This window comes from Ambystoma mexicanum, chromosome 13, assembly GCF_040938575.1.
Source record: "Ambystoma mexicanum isolate Mex_15411 chromosome 13, UKY_AmexF1_1, whole genome shotgun sequence".
NCBI classification, from domain to species: Eukaryota; Metazoa; Chordata; class Amphibia; order Caudata; family Ambystomatidae; genus Ambystoma; species Ambystoma mexicanum.
Window position 1 is genome coordinate 380,680,721 of NC_090938.1, and position 24,420 is coordinate 380,705,140.

Below are 24,420 nucleotides of genomic sequence, written 5' to 3' on the forward strand. Positions count from 1 at the left end.
TTGAAGGCAAGGTCCAGCTGTTTTGATTGAGCATTCAGGGAAAAACCTGAGCCCCTCAAATAAGCAGACCTGCAGAAGACTGGCAAAGTGCCCATATCATGAACCCTACAGTCTGCTGCGCTCGAAACATGCCTGGATCGCTTGACAGGCCATTTCTTTGCCATCAGCCACTATGTCCAAGAAGCCGTTCTTGACCTCTCCCTCTGGGAGGTGCGTCAGATACTTCTGAAATGGTGCTCCAGGGGATATGTGAACACTTAGAAAAAGTACATGAGGCATTCACAGACTTAAGACCTATGATCCCAGAGGTGAAAACTTTCTTTGCCAAAACGTCAACTTTTTCTGATTACCTATGAGTGAGGAGGCTTGACGTTGATGGCCAGGACGCAACTGTCGTGGACTACACCACTAACCCTTCGGGTTTTGGGTGAGTCGTGAAAAACAGAAGGTCACCTCTTGCCGGCTTATATTTGTTTGTTAGTTCCGTGTCAACTGCCAGTGTCGAGCACGGGACCGCTTCCACAAGGTCATGATGGAATCTGCTATGGCCGCATTGAACGGCAAAGCACGTTCTGTTTGCAGGCTATGGTCAAGGATGTCAGTGAGGTTGCGCTGCGACGCCAGTTTCGACCGTGCACAAAGCCCCAAGGCCAGAACGACCTGCTCGACCGCCTTGTGGTCTTGCACGTTGAGGTGCGTGTATGGGTTTAGTTGTTGGAATTTCACATCCAGAGATGTGTCCAGACGACCGGCATCATGGAGGGCCACCTTCAGTTGTAGTAATCAAGCTTGGTCCACCATAAAATCTGCCAATGCAGGCAAGGCCGCACCAGACAAAAATCAACCGTATTGAGTCGAAGAACACAGATCCAGTGTCCGGCAAAAAACTTTGATCTTTCAGGGCCTCTGGTCTAGGGGCTTTTAGAACCAAGGGGGCTGCCAATGGTCTCAGTGCAGGGGGATGTTTTTCCTTAGCGGTCTCACTCGAGGGCGTTTGACCCACCTTAGCTGCCTTCGTCCCAGATGAACCAGTTGCGTTTGGAGACGTATCGATCTGCGTGTTGAGGCCGAAGCTGTACCAGCGGAGGCCTTTTCAAACATTTTGAGAATTAGGTATTTGAGATCCTACCACTCTGCCCTAAACACACCCTTCGCAGGGTACGGCTTACCCCTTTCAGCCAACAAGTCGGGATCGCAAATGCATTTTTTCTTGTGCGACGATAAGCAGTGGTGAGATTCGCTACAAGAGTGCCAACGTTTTTTGGACTTCTTATGGCGATGTCCTTCTCGATGTTTCTAAGGAGTAGGTCCCTCTGTAACATGGTCTGATAACCTTGGGAGTGATTTTGCTGGGGATTTAGACAGTGGTCTGCCTAGCACCGGCTTAGCCCAGTGATCCTTCTTAGCCTTTGGGTTCATCGGCAGACAAAAGCCACATTGATCCGTATCATGCCTAACACCAAAACACCACACACAGATAGTGTGTGGGTCCGTGAGGTACATTTTGGAGTAGCAGTCCTTGCAGTGTTTAAACCTGAATGGTTTAGGCTGCGACATACTGACACAGGATCGAATTCTGTTGAATCGAATACCAGCGTATTCGGAATAATGTGCTGAGCGTGAAGAAAAAAGGAACTGATGTGAGGGGGCATAATGCACCCTTTTATACGGCCCCCGACGTCATGTCTGTTGTTGAGGAATGGTGCGGCTGTATACGAGGAGGGCGTCGGTGACATCGAGCAGCAATATGCCCCTTGTCAGAAAACTTTCCGGGCACCTGATGCTGGATAGCTATCTATTAAGATGAGGAATCTGTGGGAGAATGCAATCCATTGAAAGATGATTTTCCAAGTAAGAAGCCTAAGTGAGCAGGACTGCATTGGCACAAATGGGGTTCCCATCAAGAAAGTCAGGACTAAATTTAGATCCCAACCCAGAACAACAAAGGTGGTCGGGGAAAAGAATTTACCAGCCCTTTCAAGAATTGTACTACAATGGTCATGAAGAAATAGGAACCTTTCTCAGGTGTGTGCTTAAAATGGAAAGCCCAGCCAGGTATCCCTTTACTGTAAGCCACCTGTAACCGTGTTGGGCTTGGTGTAAAAGTAAGGAAAGGGCCGCTGCAGTATTGCACAAGAAAGTGTCCTATTTTGGCTCTGCACCAGCTGCAAATCTTCTTCCATCAGCAGCTTTGGTCTTCTTCTGAAAGCAATGCCTCCATGTCTTCAGGAAGACCCCAGTCCCTACACTGTAACCTCTCTGTAAGCAAGCATGGCGATTGAGTGTGTTGACGCTCAGTAGACGAACCAGGCCTCTCTTATGAGAGAGTAAGCCGCACTATTCCCCCCAGCACTTCTCCCCCGCTCCCCTGCACTTGTGCGATCTCAATGTCACTAGGCCTAGTAAGAGTGTTGTTTTTAGTCCTCCCTCTGTTCCCCCTCCCCTGCCTCATCACGCCTTGAAACACTTGTGTATAGGCGCGTTATAAATGCCATATCATATCGTAGCCTCTTCAGAAGACGACATGGAGGGCAGATGGCCATGTCCAGAAGGTCTGGGTAACGCATCCTCCTGGCCCAATCCCGAGCAATCAGGATCATGGTTGTTACAAACCTTCTCAACCTCCTGATGACAGGAGAAATGACAGGAATAGATGGGAACACATTTAGAAGTGTAACATTCTAGTGCACCCAAACCTGCCATTTCGTCCTCCTCCAAGAAAAATGTGTAGAGAGAAGTTGAAGGTCTTAGTGGCTCGAAGAACAAAAGTATTGGATAACCTTCTTTGTCGAAGATGCCTTGTAAAGAGCTCATGAACTACTTTCTCAATTTCAGGGCGTATATATCGATTTCGGGGGTGGCTTGGTGGTCAGAGGGCCCTTTGAAAAGGGTGCCGGTGCATCGTAAAAGAATGGTGAAGGAGTCAACTAGGTTGACGCCATTTCTAGTTTCTTCGATGTCAACTTTAAGCCAGGGCTATTCAGCGTGGGGGATGAGTCTCTCTTCGATTCCTTGTAGGCCTTGTTGGGCACAGTGGGTTTTACCTTCATTTTCTTTTTCAGCTCCAAGGTGGAGGCCAAGGGAGCTGCTTTATTAAAGACTTACATCATTTTATAATGGAATTCCTCCCATTTTGCTGCTGAAGCAAACTTGGATGGGATCCGTACCTGTCTATCAGGCGAGGAGTCAGTTGAAGAGTATCTATGCTTCCTTTTTATTTTCCTGGAAGAAGACGATGAGTGATGGTGATGGCTTTGAGAGTGGGAACATTTCCGTTTTTTTTGTGGTCATTTCGTGTATCTTTCAGGGAACATTTCAGTCGACTTGGAGCCTGTCTCTTTCTTCGAGGAAGTTATACAGAGTGATTTGGATGAAGACTGTCCGAGAGCCAGCTTTGATTACCTCTCTTTTAATTCCTTTGGCGTCATCGACTGGCACAAACCACAGACAATGAGTTTGTGACCAGAGTCGAGACACCAGAGGCATATCATGTGGGGATCGGTACACAACAATTTGGCATTGCGGTCCTCACAGTATTTGAAACTTGAGGGCTTCAGGGTCAATATTCTTTTAAGAACGTTGATTTTATCAAGTACTCAGAGATTTCCAAGGTGCTAAATAGTTCTGATATGCCTGCTGAGCAGGCAAAAAAGAAAATTGAGGTTACAGGGCTTGGTGTGAGCTACTTATATCGACACCAACATCACATCCAGCGTCGATGATGAAGAGTGCAGAGGAACCTCTATGCCCCCTCAACGCCAATGCGGCACAGTGCCTCCTGCTGTTTGTTTGTTTGTTTTATTATTTATAATGTGCACCAGACCCGGGGGTATCAGGGCGCACCAGTTACAAGGATATGCAAAGCTTAGTTACAGTACGTCATAAGGTGAATTACATTGTGTACAAAAACAGGCCAGTCTAGTTACAAATGGTCATAAAGTAAAATACAATACAGTACTGACAAAATAACTGTCAAATAGTTTCTGAAATCTGCTGCTGCAGATAGATATATATAAGATGAGGAATCTGTGGTAGTACACAATCCATCAAAAACGTGTGACTGCAGTGCAGCTTGATAAAGAGAAGCTGCTAACCTTGTTCGCACAGCATGCTGATAAACAAGCAGAATTCCATTTTCAAAGATGCCTATAAACAGCTCATTGTCATGCCTGCCATTCAAAATCCAACCACAAAATGAACATGATGGGATACACAATGAAATGAGAAAGCTGTCCATGTGCACGAGTTAATCAGCAATTTATGCCACCAGGCAAGGTTGAGGGGAAGATGGGGTGGGGTTAGGCAGGAGGCGAGATTACGGAGGAAGGTTTAGGGCAGAAGAACAAATTACTTATTTCTCTGTAATGTTCTTTCTGATGGATGTTCTTCCCACAGATTCCTCATCTATGATATCCCTATCCCAGCAGAGCTGTTCTATGGAATCTCTTCCGCTACCCGGGGGCGCAGCTCCACATCGGCTCCATCCTACGCCTCTACATGCCGCGTGCCAGATATGAACCTGGGCCAGTATATATAACATTGCCATGTCCTGTGACCTCAGTTCCACCCTTTTTCCCTAGCAGTGACAGACTGTAGAACCGATGGTGTATTAGCTTCCCGCAAAGAGGGGCAGGTAGGGAGGGAGATGAGGAATCCGTGGGAGGAACATCCACCAGAAAGAACATTGCAGAGAGGTAAATAATTTGTTCTTCTAATCGATTCTTCCCTCCCACGGATTCCTCATCTATGATAGACTGCAAAGCAGGGCATAATCTGTAGGAGGGAGGAAGCAAGTACACTACCTAAACCAGAACACTCTGGAGGAATGCCCTACCAAAACTAGCATCAAGGCCAGCAAGGGAACCAAAGCAGTAATGCTTAGCAAACGTGTTCAAGGACGCCCATGTTGCTGCATGGCAACTAGTCAGGACAGGGACTCTCCTCTGAAGGGCAGATGTGGCAGCCACTCCACAGGAAGAATGAGCTCTGAGACCCTCAGGCACATCCTACAAATCCAGACTGCAGCATTCTGAGATTCAGAGAATGATCCACCTGGACAGGGTTTGTTTGGTCACAGCCCTGGCAGCACGAGCACCAGCATTACCAATGAAAAGCTGATCACCTTTCCTAGCTTCTGTACTACAAGAGACGTAGACCTTAAGGGTCCATACCGGGTCCAGCCGATGGAATCCTTCCTCTGCCTTGGAAGAGTGAGGCAAATGAAAAAACACAAGAAGATGGATCTTCTGAGAGACATGGAAAACCGAGACCAGGTAAAACTGATCACATGGACTAGCTGGAGTTGAGGGCGATCTGTGAGACCCTTTGATTTGCATATTAAGTAACTTTGGGCCTCACCTAAGTTACTTTGGGAGTCCAGACGTGGACCCCTTGCTCACTGTTCTTAGAGAGGCACAGCTCCACCTCACTGATGAGGCCCGACAAGGCCGAAACACGTGTCTGGGGTTGCTGTTGGTACTCTTGTTCAGGGAAGAATTTCCTAGCATTTCGGTGCTGGACTGCCCCTGATATGACTGATATGCAGGGATATTTCTCCTCTGTGAAAGGGACAGTGAGCTAAAGACTTGGTTGAGACTCTCCTAGGGGCCATCCACCCAAGAACAGGTCAATGGGCTGTGTTCGTGCTGGTAGAGAGACTCCCAGAACCCCCTTTGATTTCCACTGATGGGGTACCCCAGCGAACAAAGACCTCCTCTAGGAATTCCTGGCATACTTTCCACTCGTGCAAGACTGTGCTTTGCTTGCTCAGAGCATCCGCCAAACTGTTCTCTGTCCCCGCCAGCTGAACTGCCAAGACTCAGATCTGGTTCTCTAACAGCCAGAATCACAGCTGCATCACCTCTTTGCAGAGTGCACGCCACCTTGCTTGTTCAGGTAGTGGATTGCTAATGTGTTGTCCGTCATAATCAGGACATGCATCCCCTACAAAGACGGAGCAAATGCCCTCAGGGCTAACCTGATGGCTCGCAATTCCAGCCTGTTGATGTGCCATCTGGCTTCCGTCGCTGACCAAAGGCTGTTCACCAGCAAGTCCTTGCAGTGAGTGCCCCAACCCTTCAGAGGGGCCTGGGGCCATGGAAGCCAAAAGGGGTCCCCCACCATGAGATTCCTGCGGTCCGCCCACCAGGCTAGGTTGTTGACTAGAGGGGCAGATACCTTGAGGGGATTCGAAAGAGATCCAAAGTGCTGTGACCACTGTCCCCTCAGGAGCCTCTGTAGGGTTCTCATGTGCAGCCTGGCCTCTGGCACTAGAAAAATACAGGAGGCCATGAGACCTAGGAGGCGGAGGAAGGAAGCCTCTGGGAAAATGGCGTGGTTCTGGAACAAGTCGACCATCAGTGCCAAGCTGTTGACACTCTCTTTGGGAGGGAAGGTCTTCCATACCCGAGTGTCTAAGACTGCTATGATACAATGGAGCCTTTGGACATGTGTCATTTGGGGCTTCAAGTTCAAGGAGAAGCCCAGCCTCTGCAGTAGTAGACAGGTGTCCTCAAGATGAGACAAGAACTGCTCTGCTGACTTCCCTCGGATCAGCCAGCTGTCCAGGTATGGGACTAAGTGGACCCTGGAACTCCTCAGGTGAGCCGCGACTACTGCCATGAGCTTGGTGAAGACCCTGGCGTGGAGGTCAACCAAAAGGGAGGCACTTTGAACTGATAGTGCTTGTCACCAATGAGGAACCTAAGGAACTCCCTGTGCTTTTGGTGTATCGGCACATGGAAATAGGCATCCTGTAGGTCTATCGACACCAGCCAGTCCTGGAGTTCGAGAGCGTGGAGAATCTCCTTCAACGTCACCATCCCGAATTTGTCCTTCCTCAGGAACTTGTTCAAGGCTCTGAGGTCCAGGAAGTAACAGCAATACCAACCAGACCCTCTCTGATCGGGAGGTACCTCTTCCATGGCACCCTTCGACAACCGGGCTCTCAGTTCTTCCTGGAGCTCCTGTCCCGGTTGCATCGGGGGAGGTGGAGGTCTGTCTGGAGGCATCTTTAGGAAAGGCAGACAATAACCACACTGAATCAACTGCAGGGCCCAGGCGTCAGAAGTTATTTCCTGCCACTGGGGCCAATGCCCTACCAACCGGTGCATCGTGGGAGGGGAAAATCAAATCGGTTTAGAGGGCGCGGGTGACCCTGCCGCTGCTGCTGCTTGTTGGTCTCTAGAGGCCCCTCTGCCCCTTCCGGGATGCGCAAAGTGCATCTGCCCTTGCCTGGCTTGCTGGAGCTGCGCCTACCTGCCATAGGGCACATAACGTCTACAGCCTCTGCCCCTGGAGGTGAAGCTGAATGCAGGTTTGGCCGGCAGCGCTGCTAGGCCCAAAGATGTAGCAGACAATTTTGACTCCTTGATTTTTTCCAAGGAACCGTCTGCTTTCTGCCCGAAAAGCATGTCACCTTCAAAAGGCATGTCCAGCAACCTGTTTGGGACATTTGGGGAGAAGACAGAAGTTTTCAGAGAAGCTTGGTGTCTCATCACAACTGCTGAACCCATTCTCTGCCAACACAGTTTGCAACGTCCAGGCCCGTCTGCAACGACTGTTTGGCTACTTCCTTCACATCCTCCACCGGCTGTAAAATGCCGTCCCGCATGGCACCCTCAGGGATGTACTCAGCAGCCTGTTCCACTGCTTTCCATAAGCCAAACGAATATTTGGCAAAACCACACGCTACGCTAGTGGCAATGAGCGTCATGCTACCAGATGTGAACACCTTTCTGGCCAAGGCGTCACATTATTTCCCTTCTCTGTCGGTAGGCAGATTAGAGGTGGATACTGCGGGTCTGGTGGAAACAGTGGCAGCCTGAATCACCAACCCTTCCAGGGAAGGATATGTGGTGAGGAAAGAAGAATCTCCTCTTGCCGGCCTATACTTCCCTGTGAAGTTGGCATTCACATGGGGAATGGTACAAGGGGGCTGCCATAAGGAGGCTAAAGGGTCTGCAATGGCTGGGTTGAAAGGCATATTGTTCTCGACTGTGGGACTCTTGTCCAAAATGTCAGTAATATCATACCCCTGAAGAGGGTCAGAAGACGCCCTCAACCCCAGGGTGTCCACCACCCTGTGAACCAGCTCCCTGAACGTCTCACTAGTGTGGGTATAGGGCTGTTTTTGCTGTAACTTCAAGTCTGGAGAAGTATCCAGACCACTGGCATCATGTAATCCCTGTGCCAAAGCCAATAAATTGGCCTGGTTGTCAAAATAGTCGACGCCGCCAGCTCCCGTTTCCTCAGAGTCATCATGTTCCTGGACTCCGAAAATGGAATGCATGGAATCGAACAAACTCGATCTCGACAGTGGCACATAGGAACATATCAGCAACTGTCAGCGCCGAAGGCTTCAGGATAGACTTCGAAGCCAAAGCTATTGATGCTGATGGTACTTTCAGCGCTGAGGGACGCTCTGGCAACTGAGAGAAGTTGGGAGCCTCGACCCTACGGCCTTCCGGTGACTTATTCCTGACGGGAGTAACACCTGAAGTCGCTTTTGTCGCCGACGAAGTCGACGGAGTGGCTGGCTTGGGGTCGGGAGCATAGAGCGCTGCCTTAGCCGCCAAAGCTTGTTGGTCGGGGGCTGGACCGGCACATACAGCCACTTGTGTCTAAAACATTTACAACATAGAGGTCTTAAAACTCTCCCACTCCTCTCGAGAGGTCGTCCCCGCCGAGGGCTTATCTCGTTCTGACGACGAGCTGGACTTCCGTCAATGGCGGTGGAATGGCTCCTGGAATGGGACTGTTTCTTGGTCTTCTTACGATGTCTGTCTTTCCCCTTGACAGGGGTGGGCTCCTCCATCTTGGCCTCCGAGGACCAGATGAGTGACCGTTCTTGGAGACTTGGCGACAGGTTGGCCAAAGCCAGTTTCCTCGCCCTCTCACGCAGGGATTTCAGCTGCATCTTTGTGCATGACGCGCAGGCCTCTGTGTCGTGACCAGCACCCAGACACTATAGATTGACGTCATGGGGGTCAGTCATAGACATTTGGGCCTCACAATCGCGGCATCGCTTGAAGCCCTGTGTGATAACATTGAGTTGAGGTATCGAAGAAAAATGCATACAAAGTACAATAACAAAGTCGAGTAAACTTGAGTCGTGTTCCTGGTGTAGCGTACGAGTGCGGAAAAAAGGAACTGCTTCTTGGGGCGTACTGACATGGTATATATACGACGCCCGACTTCAAGTCTGGAGCTGACGATCAAGAGCCAGACAAGTCGGATCGACTGCGGAGTTGAGTTCCACTACGCCTGTGGCAAAATGTTTTCTGAATAGCGCAGCTTGAAATGGTTTTCTATCATGATGAGGAATCTACGGGAGAAAAGCAATCCATTGAAGGAGAAATTACATAACAGTAATGTTCTTTCTGTGGATTCTTCTTCCGCAGATTCCTCATCTTGATAGATAGCTAGGGATGGTTTATTTAGGCCCCGACATACTGACGCAGTTTGTTTGATGAGATGAAAAATTATTGTGTTCCGAATAGTGTGCTGAATGCATGGAAAAAAGGAACTGAGGTATGTAGGCGTAGTGCATCCTTTAATGCGGCGACTGACATCACGTCCGAGCGAGGAATGGCGCATCCGTATACGAGGGAGTCATCAATGACATCAAGCAGCACTACACCCCCGTCAAAAAAATGTCTGTGCAGCTGGCGCTGGATAGCTATCTATCAAGATGAGGAATCTGTGGGAGAATGCAATACATTGAAACATGTGAAAGGAGGGAGGAAGGCCAGATATTTACACTGCTTCTGGCAGGGCTGTTAGGAAATATAAAGGCTGGATCACTGAGGAGGGTGGCATTGAAATGAAGAGGCCTGTTATGTACACATCAGGCAAAAATCTGATTGGATGAATACTCCACAGGAAGGCAAAAGCAAAGAGAACTACGGGTGCACCCGTAAAAAAATCCGAATGACTCCATCTGACAGGAATAATTTGACCACCATTGGCTTCACAAACTGTCATCCAAAGGGGGTCATTACAAGTTTGTCGGCCTGGGAAAAATGCCAGTAAAAGTGGTGGTAATACCATGACCAGCACTTTTCACGGACCGACAAACTACAGGTTTGCCGGTGGAGGTTCCCTGATTTATCTCTAAGAGCTGGAGGTAAATCAGGCATCCACTGGAAAAAAACAGCCGGAAGTTCAGTGCAGGAAATACCAGCAATCCCCTACATGGAGTCCTATGGGACACCATGGAATGGGGATTTACTGCCCTTTCCACCACCTGCAAATATATTGATAATTCCGGGCTATCAGGTGTCAGAAACGGCAGGTCAGTTTGCCGGTATCCCAAAGGAATTACTGGTGGGGTAACGGCAAACTTGTAATGACCCTGAAATTAAGCACCACTGCAATCAAGAGCTGACTTGCAGAGCATCTTCGGCCAGGAGATTGAGGGCGCCCAAACAACAGGAGGCCTATTGCTTCTGAGTTTCAGGAATATTTGATGTGCCCATGTCACATGTATGCCTAAGTGGAAGTGAGTGGTGTTTTGAATCTATCGGAGCAAACAGCTCAGTACTGAGACTTCTGACAAGTATTTCTTGGTTGAAAGTAAAAATCAATAAAGATGAGGTAAAACATGATTGATATTCTCTAGAGATTATAGCATCCATTAGAAGTATAGATATGATGGAAATCGAAAGATGAAGCATGCATCCAAAAAATACTCTAACAAAGAAAAAACATAAAGGCTTACATACCCGAATCAGCGGAAGAGCGCCTCCTCTCCTGCACGTGATGACCAGCTACCTCCTCCAAATCTAAACTCTGAAAACACAAAGAACAAACCTTATTGGTAATCGTCTCATGAGGAGAATTGAATTGTACAAGACACAATGGCCCTCATCTTACTGCAACAAACACAAAAAGACGTTGCACCCAGTTCCGCAGAAGAAATGAAGGGGTTACATTTATCACAGGAAGCGATAACAATTAATCTCAAAGGTCTATACACATAAGAGGGTTTAATATTTACAAAACAAAGGGGGGTTCTCTACCAGCATGAACACAGCCCATTGACCTGTTCTTGGGTGGAGGGCCCCTGGGAGAGTCTCAACCAAGTCTTTAACTCACTGGCCCTCATTACGACCCTGGCGGAGTGGGATACCGCCAGCGGTAATCGCGGCGGACCCGTCCGCCGTACTACGAGTTCCCTTAGCGCCATGGAGGTTTTCTCCGCCTGGTTTTACCGGGCGGAGAAAACCATGGCGCTAAGGGACCTCGTTGTTAATTACGCCGCCGTACTTTACGGCGGCGTAATTAACTCCTTCCCCACTCCCATTATACCCTATGGGGCAAGAATGGGAATGGGGAAGGGTAAAATGGGGATTGGGGATTTACCGCTCCGCCAAGGTCGGCATGGGGTGGTAAATCCGCCAACCCCCATGGCGCTATCGGCGGCTTTCCGCCATGCTCCGCGGTGCATTTTGCACCGCGAAATCCGCCAGGGTCGTAATGAGGGCCACTGTCCCTAATCACAGAGGAGAAATATCCCTGCATATCAGTCTCTGTCCTGCCCTGGGGCAGTCCAGCACCGAAATGCTAGGCAATTCTCCTCTGAACAAGAGTACCAACAGCAACCCAATACACATGTTTCATCCTTGTTGGGCATCATCAGTGAGGTGGAGCTGTGCCTCTCTGAGAACAGTGAGTTTAATATTTACACTTGCTCCTGATGTCCGGAGACTTGCTATCATGAGCTTTGTTATGAGGTCAGGTTGGCTGACACGTGAACTACGCCCTACTCTCTCATCCTGATCACAACATTCCATCACTGACTGAAGTTTTTACTCATTTTTAGTTTTGGCTATTAGGTGGCGCTGAAAGCACTACCTTTAAAGCAGAAACTATTGTCATTAAAATAAGAGCTTTAACAAAAGAGCTTGAAATAGGGGCTTTGAATGTAGGTTTGTGAAGTGTTTTAATGCAGATGACATATGAGGATTTTCCTTCCATTCCCACCATTTTCTCTCCAACCACACCACTTTTTGCACTCTTTTGCTAAATTTGTATTGTGTGGTGAATTTGTCAGCCATTTTTACCTCCAAAATGGCGGCCGCCATCTGTTAATGTTATTTAAAAGTTATTTGACTTGATTGATGCTTAAAAAAATATTATATGTCTCGGTTACCAACTGATGCGTGCGATTGAGCGGACAAATGAGGAAAAGGGATTTAACCCTTATACTCTGGCAACTACCAACGATGAGTCTAATCAAGACTCAAATAACAAGTGATAATAAGCCATGATTTGAAAAAGATGCTACAAGCCGAAACACGTGTCATCATTAAGGGCAATCTGAGAATATAATTTATTTCTTACTCACCAAATAAATTATCTACCTTTACATGAAACTGGTGCAGTTTACTATCTGAGTAACTGGTGGTTTAAAATATATTTACTGCAGCTTTCAAGTTATGTCACAAATTTCACAGTATTTTTAAATTAAAAATAAACAAGGTAGTGTAATAGTTATGTTTTCGTTTAAAATGGCTCTGAAAATGTACATTTACTGACTTGTGGGGGATTGGTCAAGTGCTTTTGATGTAAGGAGCACCTGATTGGCTGTTTAGTTGGTGTTCCTCCTCACCTCAATACTCGCAAGGAAATTAACCTTCCCAGGCAGCATACCTGCCTAATCTCAGGCTTTTTACGTAGAGCATAGAGTCGGAGATTTCCGGCCGCGCCACAGTGGAAGGCGTTGGGGCAAGTGTGCTTCACTGGCACGTGAGAAGCGGCAGTATCGCTGGGAAAGCAGCAGGAACAGAGGAGGTCGGATGAAAGGTAGAAGTCTTTAATTGTGTCCCTCTTAATACAATGCACACTGGACAGAAAGAGGTGAAAATGTGCAGATTACGAGTTCAGAGGCCTGCCGATTGGGATGCCCGGCTGTCCACTTCTTCCTGGAGACTCACATCTTCTTTTCATGGCTTTCTAAGAAGACTATATTTAAAAGAAAATCAAATACATGCTAAAACCCGTAGATGCACGGCACACAAAAATAACTGCACGTGTAGACCATGCATTGCAAAACATGTTTAACTAAACACTGCCACACAGCGGTGGACGACATGCACAACACTAAAGAATGAAAAACCTGCATAGTGATTTCATTCCGGAATGATATCGTAATCAGTTCCATTTAATAAAGCTGCATATTGCTTCATTAGAAATGTTACAGAATTCACAATTGTGACAGCTAAAAAACAACACAGATTGATTCTCAACTACTGTGTAACGTAGACGACTAAAATGTTCCTTTCTGGTTTTTCTTGAGGCTTGTATAATGCCTGCGGGTTGCAGGAGCGTGGCTATTTCTGTGAATACAAACCCCTGCTCAGTGCTAGCAAGGCTCGGCCACAGTCTTCGTTTTCTTTTTACAGCTCTGGGGCGGGGCACCAGCAACAGGCGAAGACTAGAAAGCGATGTGCGGCACACGCAAGCTGCCTTTGGCTGGAGGCCTCTCAGATAAGGATGTTTTACTTCTCTGGTATTGATGCAACAGCGCAGGCCCAATGCAGCGCTTTGCCTGACATACAGCAGGGCTGCTGAGTGTGACTGTTATTTATTTGTTTCTCTACTGGGCCCGCCAGCTATACACTACTTCAGGGGGTGGTGAGGTGCTCTCTGTTACCACGCAGGTGAGGGTTGCCAGTATTTCTCTCTTCCCTTCTGCTCTCTGGCTAGCTGGGTGGCGAGCAACCAAGAAGTCATGAACCAAGCTCTCTGTCACTGGGACACCACTGCAGACGGCACCGACAGTTGCCACGTGACTTCACCCCTGGGATGTGTGGTGCAGCGCAGGCAGTGCACTGGATTGGCACAGCTTCTGCTGCAGGTTTTTTTCCTCTCTACCGGCAGGGAAATGCTGGGTTGGACATATGATTGCTTTACCTAGATATTGAAACTATAGGACCGCTGGAGGTATTGAGGGGGCTAGGGCAACCCACTAACTCCACACAACACCCTACAGTGAGTGCAGGCAACACGACAAAAACTCTGGGCCCTTTCTTTATTTTTAACTACTGAGATATTTGCTTTACTTTTCACCCAGGCCACTATGGGAGCATGACCTTGGACTTAAGCAGTCCCCTTCTTTCTCTCTGGTGCTGCATGAGCATGGTAGGCAAACACATCAGGAAGCCGCAGGGGAAACAGTGATATTGAGGGATGCAGAAGAAGAAAAAACCCTTCTTTTCTGGTGCCAGAGTGCTGAAATCATCCATGGCTAGGTGGAAGCAGCAAATGTGAGTGCCCCTTTTGGTTGTTTCATGTTCTTCATGGATGTGCTAGGACTGAGAAAGTGCCAGGGTTCCACAGCAGAAACGTTTATTTTGTATTCAACCGGACTGCTGTCAGAGGTATGAGAAACCTGAAGGTGTCTCACCCGCTAGTCCCCACGGATCTGTCTCTCAGGTGGCCAGGGCATAGCTATCACCTTTGGATCCAGACGCTGGGGGTGGACCAGTGAAGGAGGATCACCTGGGTGAGGAGTCTTCGGGGAGTGGGACACAGGATGGTGAGACGCAGAACACCCCTGTAACACTTTTACTCCATCCTACCAGGTAGGATATGTGGGAACTTTACCCCCTTGACCCCCTTTCCCTTCACGAACACTTTCACACTGACAGCCCGCTCTGGAGGAAAACAGACTCCCACCCGAGCAGTGTACCCGACATGTCCCACTACCATGGTTTGGCGAGGTCAGGCAATTACTGGCAATCACTCATACCTGACTTCCATTAAACTTCACCACACAAATAAAAGGCAGAGCACGAGACTCTCTGAGCAAGGCAAAGCACGCAAAGGAACAGCAGTTTCGAGACGGCAGATGAACGAGAGGAGAAAGACGGGAAACCAAGAAGGGTTTGCAAGGAGGGAAATACCTTTGACCTTTTCGGCAAGAAACTGTTACGTTCAAGAACCCTGTTGATTAGAAAGCATAAGGCCAGGAAACCCGACTGAAGAATCCTACATTGTGTGCCGGAGATACTGGAGGCCCTCCCACGTAACTGACCAAGTTGGAAAGGAATAGCAGCCGCTGTGGTACCGTCCTTGGATCCAAGAACAAAGCAGCGCCAGAGAGATTAACACAACCAGTGAATTAGGGAGACTGATGCAAGACAGGTCTGTTTCCATTAAACATCCCCACACAGATAAAAGGTGGAGCACGAGACTCTCTGAGCGAGGCAAAGCAGACAAAGGAACAGCAGTTTCGACACAGTAGTTGGACAAGGGGAGAAAGACGGCAAACCAAGAAGGGTTCGCAAGAAGGGAAATACCCTTGACCTTTTCAGCAAGAAACTTTTACTTTCAAGTACCCTTTCAATTAGAAAGCGTAAGGCCAGGAAACCAGACTGAAGAATCCTGCATTGTGTGTCGGAGATACCTGTGTAACTGACCAAGTCAGGGAGGAGCAGCAGCCGCTGCTGTCGATAGAAGATTCTCTATTGGGGTTCTTGCCATTCTGAATCCAAGGATTCACTAGGAAAAAGAATAATAGCATGGCGGGCCATGGATACATTCTAGGGTTTTAACCTGCATAACCTGGGTACAACATCTTATTTTCCAATAGCTATTGGGACCTTGAAAATATTAAATCCAGAACTAATCCATTGGGCCAATTTATTAGTAATGAAGGCGAATTGGAGCCAGCACATCTGGTAAGCGCCTACAAGCAATTCTGTAACTAGGATTCATGCTGAGTTAATGAAAAACACAATAGACTGAACCTTATATATTTTTATTTTTATTAGATACATATGGACTAAGGGACAACCAACACAAGACTGAGTGCACACATACACTATTTGGGGATCAATAGGACCTGTGCAACAGTAATAGGTAAGGCCAATTGCCACTCATATTTATCATAAAGAACATAGTATAATATAAAAATCTAGTGCAACGAACTACAAGCACATCTCTTTTTTCATTTATTCAGATTTGAATACATTGCAGTGACAATTTACAATTGTCAGGACGTACAAGCGCTCATTGGATGAGTTTTCAGCACAAGCATACAATAGGGGTAAGTGAGCCCCAGATGTGGTTATTAGTGTAAAACATGCCACACTTTAGTGGAGGTATTAATTCTTAACCATGCTTATCTGCAGAAACCAACTGATGGAAGAAGTTGGTGAGTTGACACAACTAGAGCACTTATACCATTTTAGGCACTTATATCACTAGGGTGATAATCATGTCACGTACATGTAGGTAGATGGACACACCGTCACTATCCGGCACAGAATAAACTCCTTTTGTCACTTTATGCACGCCCATGGTGCTGGGACTGGATCACAAACACAATAGAGTAATTGGGGATTTGAACTGGCAGATCATCATGGTACTATAGGGGCCAATGATTAACAGCATACCGGCATACTTTAGGTCCTAAATGTACATAAGACTAAATGATGTATCCTGACTTAGGTGTGAACCTTAAGTAATTGATGATGTATCGAGATTTCAGTATGAACCTTTAAAAATGTAGAGTTAGGACCAATATGGCACTTCTGTGATATTTTGTGAACAATTGGCTGATGTTTCCTGTTCTGTTTTTCTTTTTGCCCTTTCGTCTGACATCTCATTATGCCATGGGTATGTAATAATTTTCTCATTTGGAATGGATTTTGTTCAAATTTGATAATGTGATATCCTGTACACACAACATTGGAAATTATGTGTAATTATGATGTATATTTTGCAACTAATAATGAACAGCCTTGAGGAAAACCGTAGGACGAAACACGTGTCGGCTCTGACAGACATAGTAATTAAAAATGGATTGCAAACTTGCACTGTTTGAAAATAAATCGTTTGAAAATATATCTAAGGACACTAATGACCACTGTCATAGCGCTGTCTTTTAACACATAACCTTACCATTTCTTGAGAACGTTCAGCTTTAGGGGTACCACCGAATGTGAGACTGCTGCAAATGACACACAGATAGATTAGGAGATCCGCGCACCCTTTTCCGGTTACACCCTAAACTAAACCCATTCTGTTTATTAGTATAGGCCATTTTTTTTTTACCAGACACCACTAGGACTACATTATTATTATTTGATGGTCGTAGCTTGCTCCCATTTGTAGATTTAGGATTAGATAGGCATTTTTCAAACCTGTGGTCACTTGTGGCTGTTTCACTGTTGATACCATGCCTTTCTTACAATACATAGATATTAGCAAGACATTTTCACATGAGCAGTTTAAATTATGAGGCGCCATTCCTTCACAGTTTCTGGACAGGGAATGTTTTTCAACATTACAAGTGCATCATCTTGCGCGACGCTCTCATTCCACAAATCATTTCCTTAGAGCCGCATTGGTATTTGAAATAAAGGTTAACGTTGCCCCTCACGATAACTTGTCAAAGTCTGAACAGTAAAAAGGTGAAAGAGTGGGTTTTTTCTAGCTGCTGTTGAGACAATCGATTAACATTTGAGAGGAAATCATTTCTAATCATATCACTAACATGATAACGGATGTATAGTTGTGTAAAGTAAGTAAAAATGGCACCGGAAATCTGGAGTAAATTGTGGGTATTATTTTATTTCCTTGTTTAATTGTATCCTAAGAAATACCATGGAGCAATTGTTATATCCCTCCTAAAAAATCAAATGATGTGCTTTGAAAAGTAGCTGAAGCAACCAAGACCCTGGTCTCAAAAAACCTTGCATGCAACCTGCAGGGCTGGACTGGGAGCCAAAAGGAGCCCTGCAAATGTTTTTCAAAGTGGGCCCATAGTAACATACTGGATCGATAAAATTGGCTCCTTGCAGCCCTGGGGTTTGAACGAGGACTTTACCTTAAATTGCTTCCTGTGATCTAGAAGCAGTTCAACACTAGTGACAGACCTGTAATATTGGGAATTAGAACCAAATGTGTTTATTCATGTCTAGAAGTTACTATGTAATTGGATTATATAGTATTTTTTACTGCTTCACATTGACAAACTGTATGTCTGAATTTATGTAGATACTTAACTGAGTACTGCAGGACTATGTCCAACAAAGGTTACATATGTTGCAGAAATTAGGTACATAGTATGATACATAGTATGACGAATTGTGCTCTAACTTATCTAAATTGAACTTTGAATCAGCCACAATTTTGATTCATGATTGGCTTGACTATTCACCGTTCTGACGGCTTGACAACACTATTAGATCTATCATTTTCCTATTTCCCCCCCACCGACTCTACTTACGGGAGGGGACATATTTTCATCATTTTTTACTTTTTTTAACATTTTGGATGACCATTTCTTCTTTCATTTTTTGACTTCCTTTTATGACCATTTGGTCTATACAGTAATTTATGTTTGCCACTCTTCAGTGAGTATAGCTCCATTCTTCTTTGACCACTTTAAAATGGTCGTACTTTTATCTAGTAATTTTAGTCCTTTCTCTGCTGACTTTACAGTTATCCCAGTCCTCTCTTTTCTGACACTACCCACGATCCTCCATGGCGTATGGCGTTTCCATGGCTGCTATGGAAGGACGCGGAACCGTGAATCCGATTCAGCTCCGAAAATAGATCCCGCAGATCGTTCTTTCCTGCACTCTAGGTAAGTGTCTCCCCATTTTCACTTATGTTTGACACGTAGCCGTCTCTAGGATATTTCACTTCCTAAACCACATTCCCTTACTCTGCAGGCGCCCTTGCACGCTTGTTGCAGTGCTCACTGTGACCTGGACCTGCCGTCTCTGCAGCAATACTGCTGAATTGATATTCCTCCACCTGTCTACTGAGCTAGACGCACCATTGAGGTACTTGTTATAGCAACTACTTATTTATTTACCAGAACTGTCTGTGCCAGTTTCTTTCACTGACCTCTTGATCCATTTCCTAAACCCATATACATAGGTTGGACTTCTGAATGCTGCCACCATCCGCTGGCATCATATTGAGTTATACCGTGACCCTTTCACCGCTCATCTTTATTTCATCACGTTTCATTTTTTGGTACGTCTATTCGTTTAGTTTCAGGTTAATATATTTGCTCATTAGTTTTTCATTTTCAGACATAGAGCTTTCTGAATATCGACAATAGTCATCCCCTCTTAACACTTTGTTTGCTTGAGATTGGAACCAGTAATATACACAGTTAATTATATATTTCCTCTTTATTTTTCTTTTTTACCATTCCTTACTCTATTCAATATTCATGCTTCTATCACAACCCACGGTTACTTAAAACCGGTGACTCTGAAAACAGCAATTGAATGACTCTTTTGCCAGTCCCAATGATGAGTACCGAGCCAATGTTCATGTTTTTATGAACAACATTATACTAACCTAATCACTGTATAAGCATAAGTTATGTAATTTTGAATTTTGGTTAACGAGGAGATTCACTATTATCAAAAGTCGTTGAATATTACATATGTACACTATGTAACTGTATAATTCACTGAAATTGAATAATAGTTTTTGTTTTTTACAAGCAACTGAATGAATGTTTTCTCTTTGGATAAGAATCCAATTTGGGCCATATGAAGAAGAGGAAAGTATCCTCGAAACGTGTCGCCAAGTGAATTGGACTCCATATGTATACATCTCTTTCGTCAGAAAAAATCCTTTTTTGCTTTTCCCCTAAAAAAAAAAATTCTCTCCAAACTTGATGTGATCTTTTGATACCATTTGTGCTTCTTTATGTTGTAAATTTCATGTCGAAAGAATTGAACCACATTATTTGTGATATATAAAAAATGTTTTTGTATAATTTTGTCTATTGACATTTCTTTTTATGAAGTATTACTCCTTAAACATTCTGTTGATGTATAAAAATAACACTATTGGACTTGATCCAAGCACCCAAAAGTGTGCAGGGGACGGGAGGATTCCTAGGTTGAATCCTTTTCTTTTTTCGTTTTATGTGTCAGGGCTTTGTGCCATGACTCCAATTCCTCCCCAGCACCTACAATTATCTGAATACAACTTCAAACTACCTAACCATCTTTATTGAACCAGAGGTGTGCACCTATACTCAACCTTTCCCCATAGTAACATATAACAGAAGCTTAGTAACACATTCTTTACTTTATCCCACTCAAAAGAGGCACAGGGTGCAGAGACCCACCAGCAAATCTCCGCAATTCCCTATATGCCACTCCACTAGTTACAACCCTGCTGTCTTAACATTTGACCAACAGATTGTGAAATCTGTAGGGGCTAAGGGACAACAAACACACTAATCCAGCTTCTCTACCTGCAATCCTTTGGGAATCCTGGAGTGCTCTCTGTTGTTCACAGCATCTAATTTACACCAAATATTAAAAAAGTTATGATAACTGTTCTAGTACACATACAAATAACACAGGAGCCACAGTGAAATATATGAAAGCTTTTTGGGTGCATTCTTGTGTCGCTTGTGCCACAAAATTGCCAAAACCATTGTTAGAGAAGAGAGAGGGAATGTGGGTTCTGAACTGAGAATATCCGGTTGGTAAAGCACGGGCAATGCCACAGAATGAAACTACCAAATCACCGACCGCCATCTCCTCAACCTTCTTTCCGGCCTTACAGAACTGCGCTCATCGTGATTGGCCCCTCTTTGGCATTTGTAGCCAACCACAAGCCGGCAGACTTGGAGCCGGCCCACATCCTAAGGCACTCATCCGAAGGCACAGCGCCTGTATCGTGCCTCCTGAAGCCCATCCGATTCTACAGCCTGGAGGAGCAGGAGCTTCCCCTTATCCACTGCAGGAGCAGCAGGATAGAGGATTGATGCCCGCGAGGTCTGCCCGTTGGCAAGGTAGGCATTATGCCTCCCCCAGCTGCGCTTTAGTACCGCTGCAGCATGAATGCGTTTTTCCGCTCACTCGTGGCGTTTTAATCATTTATATCTGAGCTGACCTTGGCACTGGCCAATTCGCCCCATTTACATCAGGATCTCGCTTCATTCGCACTGCAAGTGCATTTGACCTCCATTGGAAGCCACGAGGATTAAAACCCTCTAAGATGGCCGACCACCATCTCCTCAACCTTCTTTCCAGCCTTACAGAACTGCGCACATCGTGATTGGCCCCTCTTTGGCATTTGTAGCCAACCACAAGCCGGCAGGCTTGGAGCCGGCCCACATCCTGTCTTCGCCGTCGCACCGAGGGCCACAACCCTTGCCCCTACTACACCGTTCATCATACAACCAGGGTAAGCGTGCCACCCCCTTTACATCATTGCCCGTACCCAGTGCCGACACACCGACCCCGCTCATCGAACATCTTCGGTCTGGCGTGCTGCAGCATACTGAGCAACGCAACACTACGTCACGATTCACCCGCCCTTGACGCTGCTAGTTCAAAACCACCAGCTGTCTACGACACTTGCCCGAAAGTAATCCAACAAGGACACCTGTACTTGTTACTAATCTAGACGGTCACTACACCTATGGCGTGTACGCCGGATAACTCTTTGTAGAACTGCTCCCGATCCTCATTGTGCTCGCTAATCATCATGCATCGCCTATGTGACCTGCATCACACCCAATGATCCCTAGTTTTGGTTTCATAAGAGTATAACTACCCAGCTGTCTAATGCAGTTTACCTAAGAAGTGAAGCATCACACCCCGGGAGTGACGAAGCAGATTTAGCCTAACCGCTTATTTTCCAAACCTGCTAGTCAATTGAAGCAGCCCGCGTATATACTGCACGACCATAGTGATTTTGCTTATTTATGCTTATGTTCAGCAAAGTCGAATTCTGCCCATTTCTGCTTATGTTTAGCTAAATTGAAACTGCTCATTTTTGCATAGGTTCAGCAAAGTCGAATTCTGCCCATTTCTGCTTATGTTTAGCTAAGTTGAAACTGCCCATTTTTGCATATGTTCTGCAAAGTTGATTTTGCCCATTTCTGCATATATCTAGCATAATTGAACCTACCCACCTCTGCATATGTTCAGCAAATTGAATTTGTCCATTTATACACCTGGTTAGTCTTGAATTGCCCACTTCTGCATATATTTAGCAAAACTTAACTTGCCCAACACTGTATATGTTTAGTTATATTTTGAACCTAGATGTTACCTCCTTGCTTTGTGTCGAACTGCCTGCAGAATTGCTGAATTTAGCCCAAATGTAATATCCCGAATCTAGATGTACCTCTGGTGCTTTGAGGCTAACTGTGTCTTAGCTACCCAGACATTGCTACTTTATTTGTAATCCCTCCTTCTGCACCATACTGATCACGTGAACTATCAGGCCACGACATGCAGTCGCTGCCCTTTGCCAGCCTCTACCTCACCCACATTGCCTTCTTAGGTGCCTTATCCTTCACTGCAGGCATCCACTCAACCAGCATTTCTAAGCACATCCACGATCTCCACCACACCCCTCCTTCCATTATGCTCCATTGCACCGACCCTCCTTCGAACCCCTACCTCAATGACCCAGCCCTGTGGCTTAAGCACTTTGCCACTAAACCTACACCTAATCGGCCATGCACAACACAACTCAGGAACACCAGACTTAGATCTAGACTGCCCCGACCACCTTGCCCCAGCGTAGCCACACCGCCCTACTACAGCCCACCCCACCTACGCCACCCAACCCCTCGGCCACCACACCTACTGCAGCACTTAAGGGAGCCCTTATCAATGCCAGATCCCTCACGGCTCACGCCCTTGACATTGCAGACCTTATCACTGTCCAAAACCTTGACTTCCTGGCCATTACTGAAACCTGGTTACATGATGCCTCTGGCCCACTCCTCGCCCTATCCATACCTAAGGGTTACGCCATCATTAGAAATGATAGACAATCCAACTTGTCTAAAGGTGGAGGAGTCGGTTTCATACCCAGTGACAAGATCACTATGAGAACTATTGCCAATGCTCGATTTAGCTCCGCAGAATCCCTATCAGTGAAACTATCCCTCTCACCCACTAACACAGCAACACTCCACCTTATTTACAGACCTCCAGGACCTCTTGGTTCATTCACTGACGAGGTTACATCTGCCTTGTCTGCCAACACGAAGCCTAATTCCCAAGTATTGCTATTAGGTGACCTCAACCTTGGCCTATCCGATCCTAAGGACCACATGGCTACCGAAGTTGCCACTACCCTCACCAACCTAGGCTTCCAGTATCGCGTTCGTGATCCTACCCACAACGGTAGAACGCTTCATTGATTAGCAGACTTTAATTGCAACACCACTGTCAGCTCGAACACTGCCTGCGCATGGTCGGACCATCACGTTATTACCTTCCTCATACTAGCCACTAACCCTCAACCTACACCCACCATAGCCCCCGCTATACCCACCAGAAATAAAAAGGACATTACCAGGGAGAAACTGCTCCCTCTGATCCTCCCTATTCTGAACTCCTGTGCCACACAGCACAAGGAACCCACTGTCTTAGTAGACACTTTCAACAGTACCCTGCTCAAAGCCATTGAGACCATAGCCCCGCTAAAAATACGCAGGCCAAACAACAGTCCCACCTGAACTCCTGGTTCACCCTGCAAATTAACGCTCTGCGCAAAGAAAAGCGTAAGGCCGAAGCACTTTGGAAAAGTCATCCTAGTACGACGAATAAAGCCTCCCGCTTGATCACTTCACTTAACTATAAGGAAGCCATCCTTCAAGCCAAAAAAGAGACTTATAATCCAAGCATATCACAAGCGGAATCTAATACAAGAGTATTATTCAAAATCCTCAAAGAATTAGAATCCCCTTCACCTGCCCCCGATTCATGCACTAAAGACAGCACCTGGTGCAATAATATACAAAATGCACTTCTCAACAAAATAACCACCCTGCAAACTAAAATTAACGCTAAACAAAACTCTCTCCGCACTCCACTCTTAAGCAAAACACTGCCACTCATAACAACTGCTCCTGAATCTCCTTTGCCATTTAGTTTCATGCCGCTCACCACCCTTGAGGTTGAAAAAATCATCTGCAACTTAAAACCTTTCAACTACCAAGGGGACTCCTGTCCAGCGCCGATCATTAAGGAATCGGCCCATGACCTTGCCCCCTTCATTACAACCTTTATCAACTCCTCATTTCAATCAGGAGTGGTCCCTAACAATCTGAAGGATGTGTGGGTCATCCCTCTTCTAAAAAAAACAACCTTAGATCCTGAGGTCCCAACCAACTATAGGCCCATCACGACAGTTCCGTTTCTCCTAAAGATCTTAGACAGAGCAGCATACCTTCAGGTACAGAACTATCTGGAAACTAACAATCTTTTAGGCTCTAGACAATCCGGCTTTAGACCCAAGCATGGTACGGAGACAGCCCTCTTAGACCTCAAAACCAAAATTGAGGATCTAAAAGACAAAGGTAAACTAGCCCTGCTACTACTACTAGACTTATCTGCGTGCTTCGATCTGGTCAACCACCAAATCCTCTGCCACCATCTGAATACCGCAGCCCAC

General features: G+C 46.1%; 1 protein-coding gene across 2 annotated transcripts in view; it reads right to left on the bottom strand.

The window, feature by feature from the left end:
- The window catches only part of CARMIL3 (capping protein regulator and myosin 1 linker 3), a 2,002,476-nt gene that overhangs the window by 508,288 nt on the left and 1,469,768 nt on the right, over window positions 1-24,420 (bottom strand). For both annotated transcript variants that reach the window (XM_069633925.1, XM_069633924.1), the window contains exon 35: window positions 10,725-10,791. In XM_069633925.1, coding sequence (XP_069490026.1) covers window positions 10,725-10,791 — 67 coding nt within the window. The remainder of the gene's footprint in view (window positions 1-10,724; window positions 10,792-24,420) is intronic.